Here is a 23,685-nt window from a genome sequence, read left to right on the forward strand (position 1 = left end):
GTTTGTTATTATCATCAAACTGTTGAAAATGGGTTATTCTGTAGAAGAAAATAACATTGCGAAAGAATGAAGTTTCAAGACATGACTTTTTTGATCAAAATATTGAGGCATCGGGAAAATGAATGGAAAACATGCAACAATAGAAATCTTTTCGTTTCATTGCCGTTTATATGCACCTAGATTTTTGTTTAGCTTTTCGGCATCCGATGCTGCCTTTCAATGCACTGTTGTGCATATGGAGGGTGTTCCGTTTTAACTTGCAAGACTTTTATTTTCGCAGCCGTTAGTACCAGAAGCATTCTTCCCATTGCAAAAATGTTCAAAATCAGATGCAGAGTTAAGATATTGAAAGTTTGAAGTGAAAATAAAAATAAGTCAAAAAATACAAAATTTAACTTTTTATACGGACCCCAGGTTCTCTAACTTATATTTAGGGAAATAATCTAAATTGAAAAATAATTCCAACACAAAATTTTTGAAAGTAGTACGAATAATAAGCACCGAGCTATGAAAAGCAGCGTTTTGTGACTTACACCACTTTTCACTCGCCATCAATAACACCTTTTGGGGGAAAATATAGCGGTTAACAAGTGCTTAAAATTATATGTGTGCATGGAATGTGGTTTTTCAACTTTTTCGAGGTTTTTTAGTGTGTTTTTGTGTATTACGGCATAACATTTGCATTTATTTTTGAACAGCAATGAAATATATAAATACCTTGTTTTTCTTACTTTGATGACCTGTTTTACTTCTGAAAGGGCGATAAGTTTCAATCTCATGTTTTGTATGGTCCCTTACAATTTTGAACTGGAATATCTCCTTGAGTTTTGGTCGCACAAATGTCAAGTTTTTTGTGTCAGTAATAGTTTTCAATGGATATTATTTCTCTAAATATCAGTTAGGGGACCTAGAGCCCGTATAGGAAAATAAATTTGATATTTTTTGACTCATTTTTATTTTTGTTTCAAACTTTCAATACCTCAACTCTGCATGTTTGAACATTTTTGCGATTGGACGTATACATCTAGAACTAACGGTTGCGAAAATAAAGATCTTGCAGGTTAAAACGGAACACCCTGTATATTAGTCTCTTCCGTAATAGAGTAAATCAAACTGTCATCGAAAAATAGTTCAAAATGTGTTTTATTGCGTTAAATTAGAGGTATGTTTATAATAGTTGCATCCATTTGTTGCTGTTGGAATGGGAATCTTGGCGGAAAAATGGCAAGTTGAATATTTCACATTGGATAAACTCTTTAACTGCGTTCGGGCCTCGTGGAATAAAAAACGATTTCTCTCTTGCACCACTCAGGTCGGGCATCCCAAAATTAGTGCATTTGCGTTTTCCGAACTCAGTTCGGACAATAAAGGCAAAAGGTTTATAAAAACTTTCAGTGTAGACATTATTTCTTAGCATAGTTTACTTATGAACACACACACAAAGCAACCATTATATTTCGTATTAAACTCGTATTGCGGTAAAAGAAACAACAACGCACAAAATTGCATATTACTGCAAGTTATTTGTTGCAGTAGTCTGCAATTTTGTGCAATTAAACATCGTTGTCTCTTATTTTGCAGTAATCTGCAATTTTGTGTAATTATACGTTAGTTTTTCTTATTTTACTTTTCAAGCACAAAGGTATTTATTCAACTACATATTGCGGTACTTGACCGTAAAACAGTTTGTATATCAAATTTTTTTTTCATGAAAATGTTCGACGTAGACATTTATCCTTGGCATAGTTTACTTATGAAGGCACGCACACACGCACACACACACACACAAAGCAACCATTATATTTCACATTTAACTCATATTGCGGTAAAGCAAGAAATAACGTATATTTGCACAAAATTGCAGATTACTGCAATTTCCTTGTTACAGTAATGTGCAATTTTTGCAGAGTTATACGTTGTTATTTCTTATCTTGCAGTAATCTGCAATTTTGGGCAATTATACATTGTTAATTCTTATCTTACCTTTCTAGTAAAAGGTATTTATTCAACTTCTTAATCACAGTACTTGACCGCAAAACAGTTTGTATCTCAAAATTTTACTGAATGTTTAATGAAAATTTTCTATGCGGATATTTTTTCTTGGCCTAGTTTTATATATAAACGCACACGCAAAGCAAAATATGTGTTCCATATCAAACTAAAATCGCGATAGTTGAATACACAACACTTTGTATAATCAATTTTTACATTAGGTTTAATGAAAATGTCAGTATAGATATTTATTCTTGATATCGTTTTACTTTTATTTTCTTCCAAAATACTTCTTATAACAAAGACTAATGTGCTTTTTTAGGAAACTCAAGTTATATTTTCAAAATTGCCTCACCATATAACTCGACAACCATACATTTATATATATTGTTACAAATTCTGTAAATAGTAATTATTGTAGGAACGTAACCTGTAAATAGTTTCCCGTAATGAATATACAACCCCTTTTTCATTCGGCTAAAGTATACGACCCCTATTTTCTTTCTTTTCATTGATAACGGTCTACGCATTTCGCGAAGAGGTAAGAATGTTGTGGAAAATTCTTTTCGGTGTATTTAAGCCGTTAGCGATGGATAAACAGTTAGTTTCGATTGAGATTTCGAACTGAGTGCATTTTTGCTCTGTTTATTGCGAGGCATTTCGCTGTGTTGTTTTCGTATTTGGAAGTAAATACGTGTGTAAATGTTGAGTTTACGGTGTTGTGTGATAATTGCTTAATTGCTGATGAATAATTTAGCAGTTGTTGAAGATCTTTCCTGTACATAGTGTAAATAAATTTCCTGTGTTTTTTATCAAGAACTGTGTCTTCATTTCAAGAAAGTGGAAGTAGCACCGAATCCGTTACAATTTGGCGCCCAACGTGGGGCATCTTCTGGACTTTCTTGGAGTAAGTGTGACTTTGGACATTTTTTTCATAAAGACTTTTTTTGAATTAGGACTTTATTTTTTTATGGTGATTACTCGCGCAATGGATGAACAATTAAAACAACTTCTTGACGCAATCACCTCTGTGAAGAGTGATATGGCTACTAATCAAGAACAATTAAAAAGTGACTTGACTGCAAGTTTTACAGCTAATCAAGAACAATTAAAAAGTGACTTGACTGCAAGTTTTACAGCTAATCAAGAATATTTAAAAAGTGACTTGACTGCAAGTTTTACAGCTAATCAAGAACAATTAAAAAATGATATGGCAGCTAATCAAGAACAATTAAAAAATGATATGGCAGCTAATCAAGAACAATTAAAGAATGATATGGCGGCTAATCAAAACCAATTGAAAAGTGATTTAACGGTGCTGAAAAATGACCTAGTTTCTAACCAAGAGGAAATTAAAAACGATCTTACTTCGGTAAAGACTGTGATGGAAAATAAATTTAATGAGATAGAGCATCGAGTTGATGCTATTGAAGGAAAGTTTGAGGCAGTTGAAGGCCGATTCATCGCAGTGGAAAATAAAATCGAAGAGAAATTTGAAGAAAAATTAAGTTCCGTTGAAGGCCGATGCAATGCTGTAGAAAATAAACTGGAAGAAGAAGATAGAAAATTTCATCAACTTAAAGAAGACATCTTTAAAGACCTGGAAAGGAGATTGGCGACCGCGGAAAGCAGCTCTGTACAGTTTGGCGCTCCCACATCGGTTGCTCGACCGTCCATTAAACTTGCCACCTTTGATGGGAAAACTTCGTGGCAGGTTTACAAAACTCAGTTCATAATAGTGGCGGAAGCGAACGGATGGGACTCTGCTACCAAGGCCTGCCATCTTGCAGCATCCCTGAGAGGTGATGCAGCGGACATTCTTCAGACCCTTCCGGACGGCCAGCGCCTGGATTTCGCCGCCCTCACATCTGCGTTGGAGCTTCGCTTCGGTGAGAAGTGCCAGAAAGATTTGAGCCGACTCCAATTGAAGTCCCGTTTCCAGAAAACTGGGGAAACCCTGCAAGAGCTTGCGGCGGACATCGAGAGACTGTCTCATCTTGCTTTTTGCGACTGTCCTGCGGATGTTCGAGACAACCTGGCACTCAACTATTACATCGACGGGGTTCGAGATCCGGAAATCCAGAAAGCTCTACGGATGGCGGATGTCAAAGACCTGAATTCTGCTGTTGTGTATGCGATGAGATACGAGGCCGCCCAGCAAGCAACCCGTGTGAATCGCCATCCCATCCGAACTCTGGAAGCTGATGAGTCTGATTCCAGGTCGTCCCACCTCGCTGAACTTGAGAGACAACTCGGTGACTTGACAAGACAGTTGAGCAGCATAACAGCCCAAAAGAAACAAGAGCAGAAGTGCTGGAAATGCGGTAGTGAAGGACACCTGCGAAGGAGTTGTCCGGCTCGCCAAGCTACGCGAGGGAAGGAAATCACCACCACTAAAGCTCTGCAGATTTCCTCTTCTAGTGGTGGCAGCGGTGGGATTTTTCATTTACGCACATGTAAATGGGAACCCCTGCAGACTGATTGTTGACACTGGAGCCAATGTGACAATCATTAGGACAGATGTGGCTCGTGAATTTGGATTGAAACTGCTGTGGACATCGCCACGCGTAAGTCTCCGGACTGTGACAGGTGACAAAATTGAGATTGACGGTAAAGTGGACTTGGAAATAGTGTTTGGGAATGCCACCTACCATCATACGGCATACGTCGCTAATATCACGGACCCCTTCATTCTCGGATTGGACTTTTTGAAGAAATATGACTTCACTCTTGACTTCAAGACTAATGAGCTGCACTCGATGAGAGAAGACATAGCCGTTTTCCCTGCAGAGAGTGATGTAAAATCCGCTCATCAAATAATAGCTCAAACAGATTTATCGATTCCCTCAAGGTCAGAATCATTAATACCTGGCTCCCTTGAAGAAAGCAATAGTTTTCGATTTGGACTCATTGAATACCCTAACCTAAGCAATAGCCTAAAAGGAGTACTGGTAGCATCTACGCTTGTGGACCTTTCTAAGGATGTAATTCCTGTGAGAGTCGCCAACGTGAGTGAAAGGCCAAGGAATATCCGGAAAGGCGAAGTGTTAGCAACTTGTACTCCCGTAAACTGCATCATTAGAAGAATCAATTCCCCCGAGACTGTGTCTTCTGAGTCCTTGACATCGAAGTTAATTGGGAGTGCACCCTTATCGAAGGATCAAAGAACTGCTGCGGAACAATTGGTGGACGACTTCAAGCATCTGTTTTCATCTACATCGGAGGATGTTGGCCGTACGAATTTAACGCAGCATAGGATTTACACTGGAGAACACCCCCCTATTAAACAGCATCCAAGACGACTACCATTCGCTAAGAAGGAAGAGGTTGAAACCCTTCTGAAAGAGATGAAGGAGAATGATGTAATCGAACCCTCATCCAGTCCTTGGGCCTCTCCCATCGTCTTGGTCCGAAAGAAAGATGGCTCCACCAGATTTTCGTCGATTACCGACGACTGAATGAAATCACCAAGAAAGACAGTTACCCTCTTCCACGGATAGACGACACCTTGGACACTCTTTCCGGACACAAGTGGTTTTCGACCCTGGACTTGAAGAGCGGCTACTGGCAGGTTGAGATACACCCTGATGACCGAGAGAAGACAGCGTTTACAACTGGACAAGGCTTATGGCAGTTCAAAGTGATGCCCTTCGGCCTCTGCAATGCACCAGCTACGTTCGAGCGTCTTATGGAGACAGTGTTAAGAGGACTCTCTTACGAATCCTGTCTGGTCTACTTAGACGATATCATCATCGTGGGACGCAGCTTCGAAGAACATCTGGCAAATCTTACGAAGGTGCTGCAAAAGCTTAAGGAAGCCAATCTGAAGTTAAGCCCGTCCAAATGTAATTTGTTCCGCCGGGAAGTGAACTACCTTGGTCACATCATCTCTTCTGAAGGTGTACAAACCGATCCAGAAAAGGTGTCTGCTGTCAAGAGTTGGAGTCGTCCCGAAAACATCCATCAGCTGCGAAGTTTCCTGGGGCTCTGCACGTACTACAGGAAGTTTGTGAAGGGTTTTTCCAACATTGCACGACCTTTGCATAAGCTGACGGAGAGCAAGCAAAAGTTTGAATGGTCCAAAGAATGCGAAGATGCATTTCTACGACTGAAGGAGGCTTTAACATCAACGCCTATCCTCGCCTATCCTCAGCCTGAAAAATCCTTCATCCTAGATACTGATGCGAGCAACGAGGGCATCGGAGCTGTTTTATCCCAAGAAATTGACGGAAATGAACATGTCATCGCTTACTGGAGCAAATGCTTATCAAAGTCGGAGCGAAATTACTGCGTCACCAGAAAGGAGTTACTGGCCATAGTGAAAGCTGTAGAACACTTCCATCATTACCTCTACGGCCGAAAATTTCTGCTTCGGACAGATCATGCCTCATTAACTTGGCTTTTGAACTTCAAAAATCCGGAAGGCCAGATAGCCAGATGGATACAGCGGCTCCAGGAATATGACATGGAGATCAAGCATCGAAAAGGGTTATCTCACGGTAATGCTGACGCTTTATCAAGGAGACCCTAACCTGAGAACTGCCACTATTGTTCCCGAATCGAGAAGCAGTATGGAACGACTAGCCCTACCGCCTATCAGGTGACAGTGACTCCAACATCATCAGAACCTGATCCATGGAGTGATGACCAAGTTCGAAAAGATCAACTTGAAGACCCCGACATAAAACCAATTTTAGAGTTCATGGAAAGTGACAGTCGACGCCCTAGCTGGCAGGACGTTTCCATCTTCAGTCCTGCAACAAAAAGATACTGGGCTTTATGGAACTCACTCCATTTACAGAACGGCGTGTTACACCGGAAATGGGAATCTGACGACGGTAAAACATCTAGGTGGCAGTTACTACTTCCCCGATCAAGGATTTCAGATGTTTTGAAAGAAATACATAGTAGTGCGACTGGAGGACATTTTGGTGTCTTGAAAACCCTCAATAAAGTTCGGGAGCGCTTCTTCTGGAGCAAGGCGAAGGATGACGTGGAGAAGTGGTGCCATTCTTGTGACGCCTGTGCTGCTCGTAAAGGACCGAAGAAGAGAAGCAGAGGGAAGCTACATCTGTACAACGTTGGAGCTCCTTTCGAACGAATTGGGATCGACATCCTGGGTCCTCTACCAAGAACTGCTGATGGGAACAAATACATTCTTGTTTCCATCGACTACTTCACCAAATGGCCGGAAGCATATCCCATTCCAGATCAAGAGGCTACCACCGTAGCAGAGACTCTAGTCCAACATTGGATCTCGAGATATGGAACACCTTTGCAGATTCATTCCGATCAAGGGAGGAATTTCATCTCTGCTGTGTTTAAGGACCTATGTCAAATTTTCGGAATTGAGAAAACTAGGAAAACACCACTACACCCACAATCGGACGGCATGGTGGAGAGATTTAACCGCACAATCCTGAACAATCTCTCACTTATGGTATCCAGAAATCAACAGGATTGGGACAAGAAGCTACCTTTGTTCCTGCTGGCCTACCGCAGTGCTCTCCACGAGACTACCGGATTTGCCCCATCCCAGATGCTCTTCGGACGAGAGCTTCGGCTACCTTGTGATCTCGTCTTCGGTCGTCCTCCGGATGCGCCTTCATCGCCTGAGGAGTACATCCAGGATCTCCAGGCCCGGTTGGAAGACGTTCATAACTTCGCACGAGAGCGAATCAACATCGCGGCGGAGAAGATGAAGACCCGATACGACACAAGGTCTACTGGACATGAATTCAACGAAGGCGACAAGGTTTGGTTATGGAATCCCATCCGACGGAAAGGTCTTTCACCCAAATTGCAGTCGCATTGGGATGGACCCTACAAAGCAAATCCTAGGGGTTTGCAACCTAATGCAAAACCTAATGCAAAACCTAGGGTTGTACATTATGATCGGTTAGCCTAATACTATGGCCATAGTTCATGAGTATTACGTAAACAACCATGGTTGATAACATAAAGGTTGTAGATAATTTTTGCTTTTAATGTTTAGTAATATTTCTTCTTATTATTGTGTTTTCTGTATCTGTTAGTTATTAATTAATGTGTATATTTGTAAACTTGTGATAGAAGTTTGGCACCCTTTCTGGGGATTGTACTGCCCGGGACGTGCAGTCCTTAGGAAGGGGGCAATGTTACAAATTCTGTAAATAGTAATTATTGTAGGAACGTAACCTGTTAATAGTTTCCCGTAATGAATATACAACCCCTTTTTCATTCGGCTAAAGTATACGACCCCTATTTTCTTTCTTTTCATTGATAACGGTCTACGCATTTCGCGAAGAGGTAAGAATGTTGTGGAAAATTCTTTTCGGTGTATTTAAGCCGTTAGCGATGGATAAACAGTTAGTTTCGATTGAGATTTCGAACTGAGTGCATTTTTGCTCTGTTTATTGCGAGGCATTTCGCTGTGTTGTTTTCGTATTTGGAAGTAAATACGTGTGTAAACGTTGAGTTTACGGTGTTGTGTGATAATTGCTTAATTGCTGATGAATAATTTAGCAGTTGTTGAAGATCTTTCCTGTACATAGTGTAAATAAATTTCCTGTGTTTTTATCAAGAACTGTGTCTTCATTTCAAGAAAGTGGAAGTAGCACCGAATCCGTTACAATATATATATAACATACTTAATATACAGATATTAAAAAACTCTCATTTTGCGGAGTATTTGCACGTATAATAATTTAAACGTGACATAAACTAAATGAATTAAAATGTTTAATTTCCTAGACTTCCATCATAAAATAAAATTTTCTCTTTTACGTGATTTGAGAATTGTAATGCCTTACTTATTATGTAAAAGCATATTCAGGGATTTGAGTAGTCAAGAAAAAAATATCCTTTTCACTGCGGAAGAAACAACTTCCGCAATTTTCCAGAACGTTTGAGGCATAAAAGTTCCTACGTGAAAAAAATTTCTTCTTGCACCGAAATTCGAAAAGATTTTGACTACTAGTGAGAAGAAAGATAAGAAACTCCGGTTTATACACGATAGAGTCTATGAGCTTGATATGAAGAAATTTGGATTTTTTAAAAGGAAGACATGGAAAAGTTCAATTCTTTCAAAAAGAATATTTATTCTTCTGGAGTTTTCTTTTAACATTTATGTATTTAAATGAAATATAACATATAAATGGTAATAATACAATATCCAATTACGAAAATTGTAACGCTTGCAAATAATAAATTTCAGTCTAACTTATTTCATGGAAATAAATTAATGATATTATGTTTATTATGTTTGAACTTATGTTAAACGCATCTTTAAAATAAATATTGTTAAAATCACTTTTACTTCTATTCGAGATTTTTCAAGATTGCAATCTTTGAAATCAGCAGTTACTTCTACATTATTATTCCTAATCTACCTCTAAGCTGCTAACTTAAATTCGTTGGGGATGTATCTTTAGTGTTAATTTTTTTTTATTTATTAACTCATAAATTATTACTGTTATTATTATTATTATTATTATTATTATAGCAATCCTATTGATCCAAAAAGTAATATGGTATTGAAATTACACTTCTAGCTTTTTAAATAATATTTCCTCAGTTTATAAGTCAGGTGCTGTTTCAAATCTTTTCTCTGTAGACTACATTTGCGTTATTTAAGCATAATTATATCTAGACCTTTCAGTTCTTAATCAGTTCAAATAACGGTTCTGGAAAAAAAGGGCAGTAATGTTTAAAATTATGTTTAGCTAATTTTGATACGACAGACAAGCAACTTGCAATTTCAACTACTGTTTATTTACTTGCATTAAAAATAAAAGAGATATATAAAATTAAAAAATGAACAGTTGAAAAAAAAAAAAGAATTATATTCAAATATAAATAAATGATCCCCTATGTATGATAAGACAGAAATAAATAAACAGCGTTAAAATTGCACTAGTGTTAACTCTTGGAATTGCAATTACGCATTTTGGGCTTTTAAAAACTCCTTTTCAAGTCAAAAAAAAAAAAAAAAGAGCTTTTGAATAAATAGATATCCGACAAGGTTTTAATACTTCTAAATTTATTTACAATGCAAGTATACCTTAACTTTTTTTTTTTTGTTGTTGTTAGATTTTATTATCTTTTGGTTATTCCATGTCAAATCAACAATGTACTCAACCTGACCATCTCAGATTTTCAAGAAAGTGTCAGAAATCTTTTTCTTTGACATCTTAAATTTATCGATATCTTTTTTACAAAAATATGCATTCATAGTTGATGAGTAGCTAATTTTTGAAATTCGATAAAATACAGATTTTTTTGCATTGAGGAAAACTCGAGTTCGGGAGTTAGAGTTGTAAAAAAGCTTATTTTAAAAGAAAAACGTGTACTTTAATTTGAAATGCAACTTGAAGATTTTTCGACAGTTTTTTTTTTACAAAAAAATTAAAATTTAAAACTAAAGACTGTCTTTTAAACATTTTTGAAAAAATATGATTTTGAATGTATTTCAAAGAATACTTTTAAAAGTTTTCAGAAAGTGACCATGTATGGAATATTATTAACAGCAAATAATAGAAAATTTTTGCAATTTTTGCTGAAACATACATTAAATTGTTATAACTTAAAGTTTTGTGTTTTGAATGTATTTCAATGAATACTTTTAAAAGTTTTCAGAAAGTGACCATGCATGGAATATTATTAACAGCAAATAATAGAAAATTTTTGCAATTTTTGCTGAAATATACATTAAATTGTTATAACTCAAAGTTTTGTGTGAGTTACTATGTTTTATTTTAAGAAATGTTGCGTGTACAAAGTCGTGTATCAAAGTGGTATTGAAAAGAAAATAGAGCAATAAACGAATAATTGAATTAATTAATATGCGAATAAAAACAAAGAGTGAGTAAAAGAGTGAATGAATAAGAAAATAAGTGAATTACTAAATGAAGGAATGTAAATGAATTAATTAATAAATGAATACGTAAGTGTTTTAGTAAATGACTGATTGAGTAAACGAAGTAAGCTATTTCGCTTTGCCCCATCCACTTTTCCCCCGCATGTACTAGACTCCTTGAGCAAAATATTTGAAATACAATACGCTGAATGTTGTCTAAATTAATATTGCACTGCATATTAGAAGGTCTCAATTCATATTGAAAATGTTAATTAAAACGTTTTTATTTTATAATATAAAAATAATTTTTAACTTATATCAAATATTACAAAAAGAGTATCAATGTTTGAAAATTGCCTGTAATATCATAAGCTCTAATCTTCGGCGATCTTTTTCCTGAATGGAATATACTACATGTGCAATTACATTGTTAAAATATGAACAGATAGGTGGCACTAAACACAGAGTAAATACTTCACATTTTCACTTTACCCCGCTATTTCACTATGCCCCACACTCCCCTATATATATATAAACTCTTTCTCTCGCTTAAAGGGTACATTAAGTACTCTTTAAAATGAACCATTACGCAACTATGTGTCTTTTATCGAACCATTGTGTAAAGCACTGATGGCAAGGATAAAATGCTTTTAACGAACTAAAAAAAAAATTGCTCATTAATAATGAATAGAATTTTTTTAAAAAATATCTCTGTTTGAGATGTTAAAGAGTAATATTTCTGTAAATTTAATGAAAATCTGAGATCGTCAGGTTGAGAATAATTTTTGTGGTTGATTTGACATGGAATGAACCCTTTACGAAGTCATACTTATTGAAGTTGCACATTGATCAGATTAACTACAGATTAATCTAAGAAAATTACCTAATTAATATATTTTAGTCTGATATGAAAACGTGCACTAGCAATGCACTCGTAGTAATCTACTAGAAATAGCACTAAGGTGAATTATTACAAAACACTATGCATTCTGAGGGGGCAATGCTTTTTTTTTGTGAGACTGAGTATAAGCACTCTTTCAATAGAAATTCAACTTCAACAAAAACTCACCACTAGTGCTGTCAGCATTGGTCCCGTTATAATCCATATGTAATGAGTGTCTCCGTATCCTGTCCAACAAGGTGTGTTATGATACAAAAACATGAGAATACACCAACTTCCAATGAAAATTCCCGGAATTCCTACAAATGAGAGATTTTTTTTAATTATATTTACAAACGAAAGTACTGATTTTCTTATTAACTAGGCTTCATAAAAGCATTACGCCATTCGACCTTCTACACACGAGGCGGTTAGTTCAATCAATTTCACGAAAAGGTTGCCTGTCAGCCAGTTGACTGGCGTTCTTTGTTGTGTTCACAAGAGATAATTTAGTTGAATCAACTTGGATTCATAAAAGCTTTACACTATTTGGCCTTTTCTCTACACGAGGCGGTTAGTGGAATCAACTTCTCGAAAAGGTTGCATGTCAACTAATTGACTGGCGTTTTCCGAAGTCCTTCACACGATGTAACTTAGTTGAGTCACTTTGGATTCATTTGACCTTCTACACACGAAGCGGCTAGTGGAATCAACTTCTCAAAAAGGTTGCCTGTCAATGAGTTGACTGGCGTTTTTCGTTGTCTTCACACGAGGTAACTTAGTTGAATTAACTTTTCTTCCAGTAAGCCGAATTTATTCAAGGAGCTGCTCCACACTGCTGTTTAACCTAAACCGAGTAGACTCCCATCTAGTTTATTCGTGTGTAGAGCAAACAATTGGCAGTGTCCCGATGAGTGTAATCAACTACACAGTTGGCACTATTCTCATTGGGATGAGAATAGTAGCGGCACATGTGCCTGGTGTGCCGGGCACACCAGACAAGTTGATTTAACTAAATTGAGCTGTATGAAGAAAATATTAAACGACTTTATCTGAAATCGTTGATCTTAACGTTTTTACAAGCACTATATATTTTTCTAGGGTGTTTAGCATTAGACGTTACAGAAAAAGTTTCAACTACTTAGCCACTGGCTTTTGTCATGACCTCATATGAAACCCGCATTTTCTGAAGCATTTTGAAGATGAGCGAAAATAGTAGGAGGAAAACAAACAGTTCGATTCAGACTTTACTACAGCAGGTCTTTAGAGAAAGTTTTTTTTTATTTTTAAAAAAAACACATATTTAATGGTATATAAAGTATTTTCAAAAGTTTGCCGAATGTTGCGGCGGAAATAAGCAGACAGCTAATAAAAAGGTCAACGAATTCCAGGATTTTGTACATTCCGATCGTTGTGATGGAAAAGATAGAATAAAATTTGAACAGTTTACGTAAGACGCTATCGCCAGATAAACATCGACAAAAAAAAAAAAAAAAAAAAAAAAAAAAAAAAAAAAAAAAAAAAAAAGAGGCAGTAGAAATATTATTTTGCGAGTTTTTTTTCTTGAGCAATCACGATGCTTATTGCTTTTATTTGACTGTTTTTGGCGTCCTATCATTTTATTTTGCCCCCGCCACCCTCCGCACCATCACCGTCGAGCGGCTCCGCACGATGCTGCTCCTACAGCGAAAGCCGTCTCCAGGTTGCATCCATGTCCTACACACACGCGCATACACACACAATTACACACACACACACAAACACATACACACACATACACCTACACACCCATACACCTACACACATACACAAACACACACACACTTACACACAACTACCCACACATTCATGCCTGCACACAGACACAAACACATATGCCTACACACATACACAAACCCCCCCACACACACATTCATACACACAACTACCCACACAAGTATGCCAGCACACAGACACAAACACACATGCCTACACACACATACACATACCCCTACATACAAACACACATACTCCCCACACACACGCCTACATACACACACTCGTGATTGAGAAAAACATAATTTGAATTCAAGATGTCAAAATTCAAATTATTTTTTTTTAAATTCTTTTTTGGTTATCTAAGTAAAAAATTCACCTCATAAACCGTCATATTAGAGCACTGTAATGAGTTAAAAACTGAAACAGCTGTAAGCAAGCATCAAATTGTGTATATATTTAAGAGATAGTTTTTTAAAGGATCAGGCAGGCTGGATATTTGACATTTTTGATTTTGCTGAAATTTTCAGGATATGTTTCTTATTTAAAACTACTAAACACGTGTATTTTTATTTTTGCAAAAAAAAAAAAAAAAAACTTTAAGTTTTTGTAGGTCAAATTGGACTTTGTTCGTTATTTCAAGAAAAACATACCAATTTACACATAGGCTAATACGTTTTATTTTAAGGGTGAACCGTGGCACTGGCAATTATTTTGTGTTCTTTTAACTATATCCTTGATATCTGTTTCTACATAATTGATTGTGGTTGAGTCCTTATGCAAAGGTCAGGGGTCACTCAAAGTTGTGCGAAAAAAAGTTTTTTTCTGCAACTTTGGCCGTCGAAATCTTCTTGCGCCAACAGTGAGCCACAGTAGTATCTATTTCAATAAATACATACCAAAGAGTAGTATCCAAAAAGAGAAAGATTTGTGTGGCTGACATTTGGCGCACTGAAATATTTGACTCTGAAACTGCAGAAATCACAAAATTGCATAACTTTCAAGGTCATTAATTTTCTGCGCCAAGAGTCAGCAGATATGAAACTACCTGGAGAAGAAGCCTTTCGTGTCATATAAACACAATCAGTTAACAGACCTATGGCTACTGTTTCAACTTCTACATAATTTGCCTCTAAACTTTGCTCATTGAGCTTTTTGGCGCTTGTGAAAAACTGCATTTACCAGCTTTTAGGTACTTATTACTTTTATTTGCAACAACATTATCAATACATTCATAAACTAACTAAAATGGTAACAAAAAACAACATATATATCAGGCGCCGTTTAATGTGATCACTTTGGGACAAATACAATTTGATAACAATAACCGATTGATAACAATAACCGAAAAGAATCCTGGAGACACAAAATAATGATTTTTTTCCAATTAAGGTGCATTTATTTTGGCAACCTGAAATTAAAATCACAGTGACTCAACTAAACGCACTTTCAAATTATTAATTATTAAATTAACAGAATGGAAATATCTGAATTATAAAAAGTTAAAGCTAAATTATGCACATTAAATTTAATCACATAGTAATAGGTGAAGTAAAATATGACCGTTTTCCCTGACATTCGTAAACCAGTTTCAATGCTCATTCAGCTTTTCTATCTTTTCCAACATGGTTTTGCTTGTTGTTTAATTTCAATTTCACTTCGCTTTGTTTTCAATCTTGACACAATTCTTTAACAACTTACAAAGTAATAGCAACAATGGAGGTCCTACATCAATGCCTGCAACATGTCCAGCGACTGAATTTTTTAGGCAACAAAAAAATTTTCTTAGGGGGAGTCTGTGGTCATTGGGGCGAATTTTTAGTAGCATCATTCGTAGAAAAATTTTGAACTGCTATTGAAAAATACAAAATGCTACACAGAAAGTTAGTCTCGTCAGGGTTTGCCTATGTATTTCTGTTAATTGAGGAACAAAAACGGGGAAATAATTGAAAGTTTATGAAAAAGTGATAACAATAAACGAAGACGCTGATTACAATATACGACTTTTTTTAACGTGTGTTAACATGCAAGTGTTCCGGGACTTCGTGATTCTGATAACATTAAGCGAATGATAACATTAACCGTGATCACATTTAGCGGCGCCTACTGTACTTGGAACCAAATTGAAAATTTAGTCCCTAAACTACTTATTATGCAACAAAAACTCTATTTGTCTAAGTTTAATAAATACCTTTGTGAATGAAAAGTAAAATAAGAAATAACAATGTCAAATAGCACGAATTGCAGATTACTGCAAAACTTGTTTCGGCGTTACAAGGAATGCCTTCAGGGGCGCCGACTTGCAAAAATTATTGGGGGGGGGGGGCAAAGCGTTACTGGTGATCCAGGGGGTATGTAATATCACGGAGCCACACCCCCCCCCTTTCCAAAAAAAAGTTCAGATTTTTGAACCTTGAAAATGTCAATTTACATATTTTCTGATTTATACAAACAACAATATGCGGCATAGCGTTTTCAAAGTCAATCTAAGAATTGGTACACAAATTTTCTGGTTCAATTAGATCATGTCTCTTGTATTCAGTGAGGGACATTTTTGTAGTTCTAATTTCGGGAAGTCGTCGTGCCCTGGCTAGGCATTGATATAAAGTAGGGCACTTGACTTGCATGGAAGGGCACTTGACTTGCATACCCAGTGGCGCCGACCCACAAAAAATATTGGTAGGGCAGGGGACATACCGCAGGTCTAACCCCGGGAAATTTTCTAAATTGGAGATGGAAAAAGTAAGTTTTACAGTTTTTTAAGCATTTTAGAGCAATATATTATCAACATTAGAATCCCGAAAACTACTCTCGCTAACTCAACACATGCTTTAGCTTTGAAAAACGGAAAAGAAAAAAAAAATTGTACGGTATTTTCGTAAAAATGTAATTAATTTATGGTATAATAATTTTGTTTTTAGACTATTACAGAACATTGAATATATATCTATAAAAAGATTGAAATTATATTTAAATAAATCTTAAACTATCATTAAAAAATAAATCATAAAATATTGCTGTCGCACTTTGATTGATAAGTGAAATAGCTAATTTAAACTTGCTTTGAATAAAGCTCATAGTTCATTAAATAAAAATAATATCCCAAAGTTAATTTGTTTAATGTTAGTTAATAACGTTAATATAGTATGTAAATAGTCGGTTTTTATAGGGTCTTATACCCTACAAATATTTAAGTATTTGAAAATAATTAATGCAGTACTATAGTAATACGGTAACAAAGTAGTACTAATATTTCTAAATTTTAAATTTAACATTCGGTATGTAGTTAATTCTCTATTTTACAGAGATTTTTAAAATTGCTCTAAACACCAATATTAGGGCTGTCTTTAGAAAGATGCAAATGTCGACCGCCTAACTAGATTACTGAATTTGAAGTCGACGACTGGTCGAATATTCAACTCATCCAAAATATCTCGGTGGTTATGAAGAACAGCCAAGTTGTTAAATCGCTTCTGCTCCGTGGTTAATTGGACAGACCTTATCCGCAGGTTCGCACACTGGGACAAATTCTAAGTGCTCGCAGCACCATAACACTCTCATTATCCACACCACTCGTTTTCAGTTAACCTGCTTTTTACCGTAATAATTCTTTGTTTTAACTCATTACGGAATATACTTTGCAAGGTTACTAACTATCTTCAAACGAGGAAAATAAAAAATACTAAGACAAATTTGAGTTTAGAAAGCATTAAATAGCTAATAATTTTCTTAAATTATTGGGGGAGGGGGGGGCTCTTCCCCCTCAAAAATTCTTTTGAGGGGGCTCGGGCCCCCTCAAGCCCCATGGAGTCGGCGCCACTGAATGCCTTTTTCAGTGCAAAAGAAATCAGCTTATAGATGAAAAGGCATCTGACAAAAGACTTACTCTTTTGTAGGATGTCTTTTCTTCCATAAGCTCCTTTTTTTCCGTTGAAAAAGGCGTTCCTTTTAACGCCGAAACACGTGTCTACAGACGTTGTTATATCGTATATTCTATTTGTCTACTTGGCCTGGCGACTTCTCTTGTACTATCTCGTCTTCCCTTTTCCATCAGTATTCAGATTCAGGAAATTCTATTTGAGAATTATGAAACTGCTTAAATGTAGTAAGTTCCAAACTGAACCAAAAACATTTTAAAAAGAATCACGAACTTGAATGTATTTCAAAGAGGTTATGCCCTTTCCCATAGGAAAAAAAAAACGTGCGTCTCATACACAAACGTATAACATTTTCATGGAAGGAGAAAAAACTGATATAAAATCATTTCCAGAAAGCACATCAAAAGAAATGAGAGAACAGATAGATCATAATGGAAAAAAATATTTCAACAATCCTAATATATGATTTCTTCAATAATTAGAAGCCTCTTTACAGATAAAAAAAGGACGGTACATTAAAGCCTCCAATTTTTTTCCCTTTGCATGTCAGGAAAGTTTTATTGACGTTAACGACATGGAGCAAGAGAGCACAATTGAATAAGTAAAGATTTTTTTTTGAGTTCATGTCTATGTTATCAATTATAGAATATTAAGTTAGTATTATAAAATTATGGCAGGACATATTTTTTTTTATATCAGATAGAGATTTGAGTTTTATATACATAGCTTTCCCTTTTTTTACAACAATAAAAAAAGCAAGAAGTGCATGATTTGATTACCACACTTGAGCTGATTTGCATACTGTGTAGTTTACGGACTAAATTTTCAATTTGGTTCCAAATATATGTTGTCTTTTGTTGCCATTTTAGTTAGTTAATGAAAATGTACGATGATATTATTGCAAATAATGGTAATAAGTACTTAAAAGCTGGTAATTGGCATCCTTTCACAAGCGCCAGAAAACACTCGCTGTGCAAAGTTTAGAGCCAAATCATGCAAAAGTTGAAACAATAGCCATAGTTCTGTTAACTGAATGTGTTTCTATAACACGAAAGGCTTCTTCTCCAGGTAGTTTCACATCTGCTAACTCTTGGCGCAAGAAGTTAATGACCTTGAAAGCTATGCAATTTTGTGATTTCTGCAATTTCAGAGTCAAATATTTCAGTGCGGCAAATGTCAACCCCACACATCTTTCTCTTTTTGGATATTAATCTTTGGTATGTATTTACTGAAATATATACTACTGTTGGCGCAAGAAGATTTCGACGGCCAAAGTTGCAGAAAAAACTTCTTTTCGCACAACTTTGAGTGAAACCTGACCTTTGCGTTAGGAGTCAACCGCAACTAATTATGCACTAACAGATATCAAGGATATAGTAAAGAACACAAAATAATTGCCAGTGCCACGGTTCACCCTTAAAGTAAAAAGTATTGGTCTATGTAAATTGGTATGTTTTTCTTAAAAAAACGAACAAAGTCCAAATTTGACCTCCAAAAACTTAATTATTTTATTTTTTATTTTTCTAGCAGAAATGAAAAAACAAATGTTTAGTAGTTTTAAATAAGGACCAAAAACTGAAAATTTCAGCGAAATCAAAAATGTCAACTAGCCAGCCAGCCTGATCTTAAAAAAAAAAAAAATGGTTTCATAAAATCAGAAAAAAACCTTCTAGCCCTATGAATTTGCAAATTAGCATATCTGAGGTAATTCCTAGTAGCGATATCTTTCTTGAGCTGAAAAGTAAGTGCTCTAAACAAGGCCAATTGAAGTTTCATGTCCTTGTATCACGTTCATTTTTTATTCAATTTGCTTGAAATTTTGCACATTTATAACATGACTCATAAAAAATAACAAAAAAAAGTTCCGTGTCTAAATTTAAGTTTTAATTATGTTTTACAACAGTTTTTTAAGAGAAAAGCGATTTGACCTTATACGGAACATCAGTCTCCAATAAGGCTAGCTGTGAAAAAACTCCAAAAAGTACTTTCAAACGAAAAAAAAAGAGTTTAAAACTTTTTGTTTTCAATATGAAAACGTAGTAAACCACATTTGATAAGCTAAAACGCATTACATATCAAAAATTATCTATGTACTTCAATGGAAAGGTGAAAAATCAATCCTCAAATTATCGGGGCACTGATAGGTCGTTATTTTCTGGTTTTGGTGGACTTCGAACAGTTCATGCACATATGTAGCGCATGAACGTATCATCCACCCGATCCTTTGGTGTTATAAGGACACCGACGACATAACAATGACAATCACAGCCTTCTTTGGTTACAACCTACTTTTCTAGGGTTACCAAATCACAGGAAGAAAAATTATATTAGGGGAGAGTGTACCTTGGGATCTCATCCCCAGTGTCACTTTGAAACACTTTTCGTATTTTAATTTTTAACGTAAATTACGTTGAGACAGTTTGAAATTGAAATATTGCCAGCCATTTAAAGTAAGAGTTCCAAACTGTCCCAAGACACTACATCCTATTGTACCTTGGGACACATCCTGTTGTACCATGGAACAGTCTTCATGATTCAGGAAACAGCCATGTACTTGAACAAATTTTGCACCAAAAAGCAAAAAAAAAAAAAAAAAAAAAAAAAAAAAAAAAAAAAAAAAAAAAATTTAAGGTAAAGAATTAAATTATGAATAATGAATTATAAATAATGAATTATTATCTAACATTAAGTATGTTAAAAGACTACATCTTATTAGAACATTTTTCTATGTTCGTAACATATCTTAGTTATTAAGAATTATGCATATATTGCACCTTGAGACGTGTCCTAAGGTACAATATGTTTGACTGTCCGGAGGTACTATCACCACGTGGTTTAAGAAAAACCAAAATCGTGGTCAATCTATATGCACTATCATTATTATCTCATAACTGAAATATTTAAAGTACCGTGCTTTTATAACAACATAAAATTCAGTTGATTAGTTTTACAAATGCAAAGACAGAAAAGGAAATAAAAACGAAGAAAATATTTACTTTGGAGTCATGAAACTTTCTTTTTGTCACAAAATTATCAATTTAACTCTTTTGATGCTGATTTTTATTTGGCACCAATTAGTGGTGAAGGTTACTATTAGAGATTCCAAAAAAAAAAAAAAAGGCCGCTTAAAATAAAGTTTAAAGATAGATCTCTAGATAGAAATTAGCAGTGTCTCAAGGTACAACACTCTCCCCTACACAAAGACTTTTTTTTTTTAATTCGTCAGTTACATAAGTTATGCTTTCTAGAACAATAACCACTTTTTTATGCTAGTGAACGACAGTGACTCTTGAAGAAACAAAATTTACTGTAAAATAAGATCGGGCAATTTTTACCGGAATCCTTTGTAAAAGCTGTTGCTACACTTTTGCCAGTTGATAATCAACTGCTAGTTGAGAATGCCTTTTCGTTCAATAGGATAGCGTTGATAGGTTTTCTAAGGACGATAAAATCACGTTTAACAAGTCTTTGCTCTTCAAAAGAATGGAGTATTAGTCTTAGAAGCCTACATGGTCTTATTTGGCGCAACCGTCCCTTAAATAGTACTTTTTATAGATGTAAATAAATCATCTATTGTTCTGAAAAGTGGACAAGAAAAAAGTCAGATTATAATTATTTTTGCAGTTACATTTACGAATGATCAAAAGGTCTTTACCCCATCCTATGCAGTAATAAAGCTTGAATGGTGCATCTTGTTTGAAAATATGGACTGTCACTCTGCTGTGAAGTAGCAAGCCTTCTACAAACATCCAGTTTATACTAGCCATTCCAGAATACATCTGTAGTATTAAGACGCTTTTGCATAGCCAGTCCTAGAGATAAAAAGCATATTCCAATTAATTATTTATTGTGGTATTTGCTTGTAAGAAAATTAGCCAAAAATAAGAAAGAAAGCGAGCAACGTTTCGACTGTTTATTTTATACTTATTATACTACTTTTGTCACAAAACTAATAATTATTATTCACTAAAATCTTCTTATTATTATTCTGAATATTTTGCAATGCTCCTAGGTTGAAATTGTCTTTTGCTTGTTGTCTTTTTTTCCCTTTATTTTTTAAATTATACAAAATATTAAATAACGTAACTATAAAAAAAAGTATTGAAGCGCAATGTATTGTAATAAGTTGTAGACACTTGTTTTTGGGGTTTTAAGTAGGCTTTCCAGATTTCTGAAATTCTCCAACGGTCACCGGAATGCCCCCCCCCCCTCAATTGTCGCGGGTATTCTTAAACCCTTGATTGTTTTTTAGAATGTGTTTTAAAAGGTAGTTCATTCCCAATGCTATGAAGAAATGGTTACTAATTATGAAGCCTAAACCGGAGGTTCCTTCAGTAAGAAGATACATTTTGAATAAGGAATAAAAAGTTGAACAATATTGACGTTTACTTTTCATTAGCTAGGACATTTTTAAGAAACACTTTTTAGGCTTTTTAATCTTGCTGTAAAAATTTTCACAAGCTAAACAAATATTCATTTTAAAAAACAATGTTTCAAATGAAAAGTAATTATCCTAAATAATCCTTCACAATTAATTAGTTTTTGACTATTTTGGTCTTCCGTAATTAAATTTATCTTTTAGCGGGACGTGATGTTAACCGGTCAGGACACCGGTATTTTGTCTGAAAACCCGGTCAAAGCCTAGTTTTAAGAATCCTTTTCTTTCATAGTGTGATATTTTTTATGTACATTCACTTTACATCCAAATGCTCACACTTTTCTGCATTGAAAGACGGGCAACTTGAAACTTCAAAACAGGTGTCTGCAACCTTTTATAATATTTGTGCTTTGAGTACGTTGTTTTATGGTTATTTCACCGCACATAAAGGGTGTCCGAAAAGTCCTTGACAGATTTAAAAAATTTATCGAAAAGCAACAAATTGTCGTATGAACATGCAGTATGCGCCATAATGCTTCACAGGTTCAAGAATTCTTATGACATCGTAAAAAAAAAGGTAAAAGAACAAAAGAAAAAAAAAAAAAACGTTTAGTTATAGGAAATCGCTGTATCCTCACAGCAAGTAAAACAAACGTCATGTGAGGTACTTAATCACTTTATTAAACAGAAATCGGTTCCTTTCATTAACAGAGTTCAATGTGTGTATCGTTTGCAGACAAAGGATGGACTTGATTATCGTTTTGATTTGGTTCGAGCCACATACGTGGCACACATTGAACTCTGGTAATGAAAGGAACTGATTTCTGTTTAATAAAGTGATTAAACACCTCACATGACGCTTGTTTTTTCTTACTGTGACGTTACAGTGATAACCTATAAATACTCATTCTTCCTTTCTTTTCTTCTTTCTTTCTTGTCTTCGATGTCATACAAATAATCTTGAAGTATTATGGTGCAAACCGCATATTCATACAAAAATGTTTTGCTTTTCTGCTAAGCCAATGACTTTTCGGACACCCTATATATTTATTCCTTTCTTACTAAATAACGTGATTGACTACAATGAGATAATCCGTTATGTTTAGAGTGCCAAATAATGCGCTAAGAAATCATAAGTCGTTTAAAAATGATTTTATTAAGTTTAAGACTATTGAAAACGTATGTTTACTTGCAAAGCTTTAAATAGACATAGAAGTGACTAGGACAGTTTCAACACGCTTAACTTGATTTAAAAAATTTTTGTCCCTTTAAAATGTTCTAACTATTTTTTTTGTTCTAACCGCACCTTTGACCTGTATTTTTGCCTTATTTTTGTGCTAGTCTAACTGCAGTAACGGGATTTCTTGTAACGTGCAGTTATATTAAAAATAAATAAGTAAATATTTAATCGCCTAAAATTACACTCCGCACTTGAATATTATGAAACAAAATTTGCATCAAAAGTATCTGATTAAAAGGACCATGAAAGTTTTCAACTAGGATTCGTTATCGTGAATCTTGACAAAAAGGGATCCCTAGTGGTTAACAAAACTAATATACATTTTTTTTTTTAGAAAAAAGAAATAATTTTCCAAAACTAATCTCTTTAATTGCGTAAAATTGCATTGCCTATTATCTTCAATGAAAAGAACATGATAAATAATGTGACCTGCTACTGTAACTGGTAAATTATATGTCAGATCGCTTTATGCTCGTAGCTAAGAGGTGTTGATGCAAGGAAACTTTTATTTTCTTTGTCATAGAGTACGAATGAAAGTATTTTAGTTTATATACTTTTAGCTTACGCATATATATAGTTAAAATGGAGTTTAAATTTATTCTATTTCAAAATATATTGCAAATAATTTTTCAGAATCAAGTGAAACAAGGAATTTTAAAGGGGTAAAAAGTACTTGATTTTATGGGGGAGGGGAAATCTAGTTTTCACCCTAGTTAAAAATTTTAT

At 35.0% G+C, this 23,685-nt stretch overlaps 1 protein-coding gene across 1 annotated transcript in view; it reads right to left on the reverse strand.

Annotated features, from left to right (window-relative positions):
• LOC129229934 (calcitonin gene-related peptide type 1 receptor-like) overlaps positions 1–23,685 on the reverse strand; it is a 75,739-nt gene that overhangs the window by 18,651 nt on the left and 33,403 nt on the right. The window contains exons 5-6 of the mRNA XM_054864316.1: positions 20,997–21,153; positions 11,898–12,028 (exon numbers count right to left, since the gene is read on the reverse strand). Of these exons, the coding sequence (XP_054720291.1) occupies positions 11,898–12,028; positions 20,997–21,153 (288 nt within the window). The remainder of the gene's footprint in view (positions 1–11,897; positions 12,029–20,996; positions 21,154–23,685) is intronic.

Source organism: Uloborus diversus, chromosome 9 (genome assembly GCF_026930045.1).
Source record: "Uloborus diversus isolate 005 chromosome 9, Udiv.v.3.1, whole genome shotgun sequence".
Lineage (NCBI taxonomy): Eukaryota > Metazoa > Arthropoda > Arachnida > Araneae > Uloboridae > Uloborus > Uloborus diversus.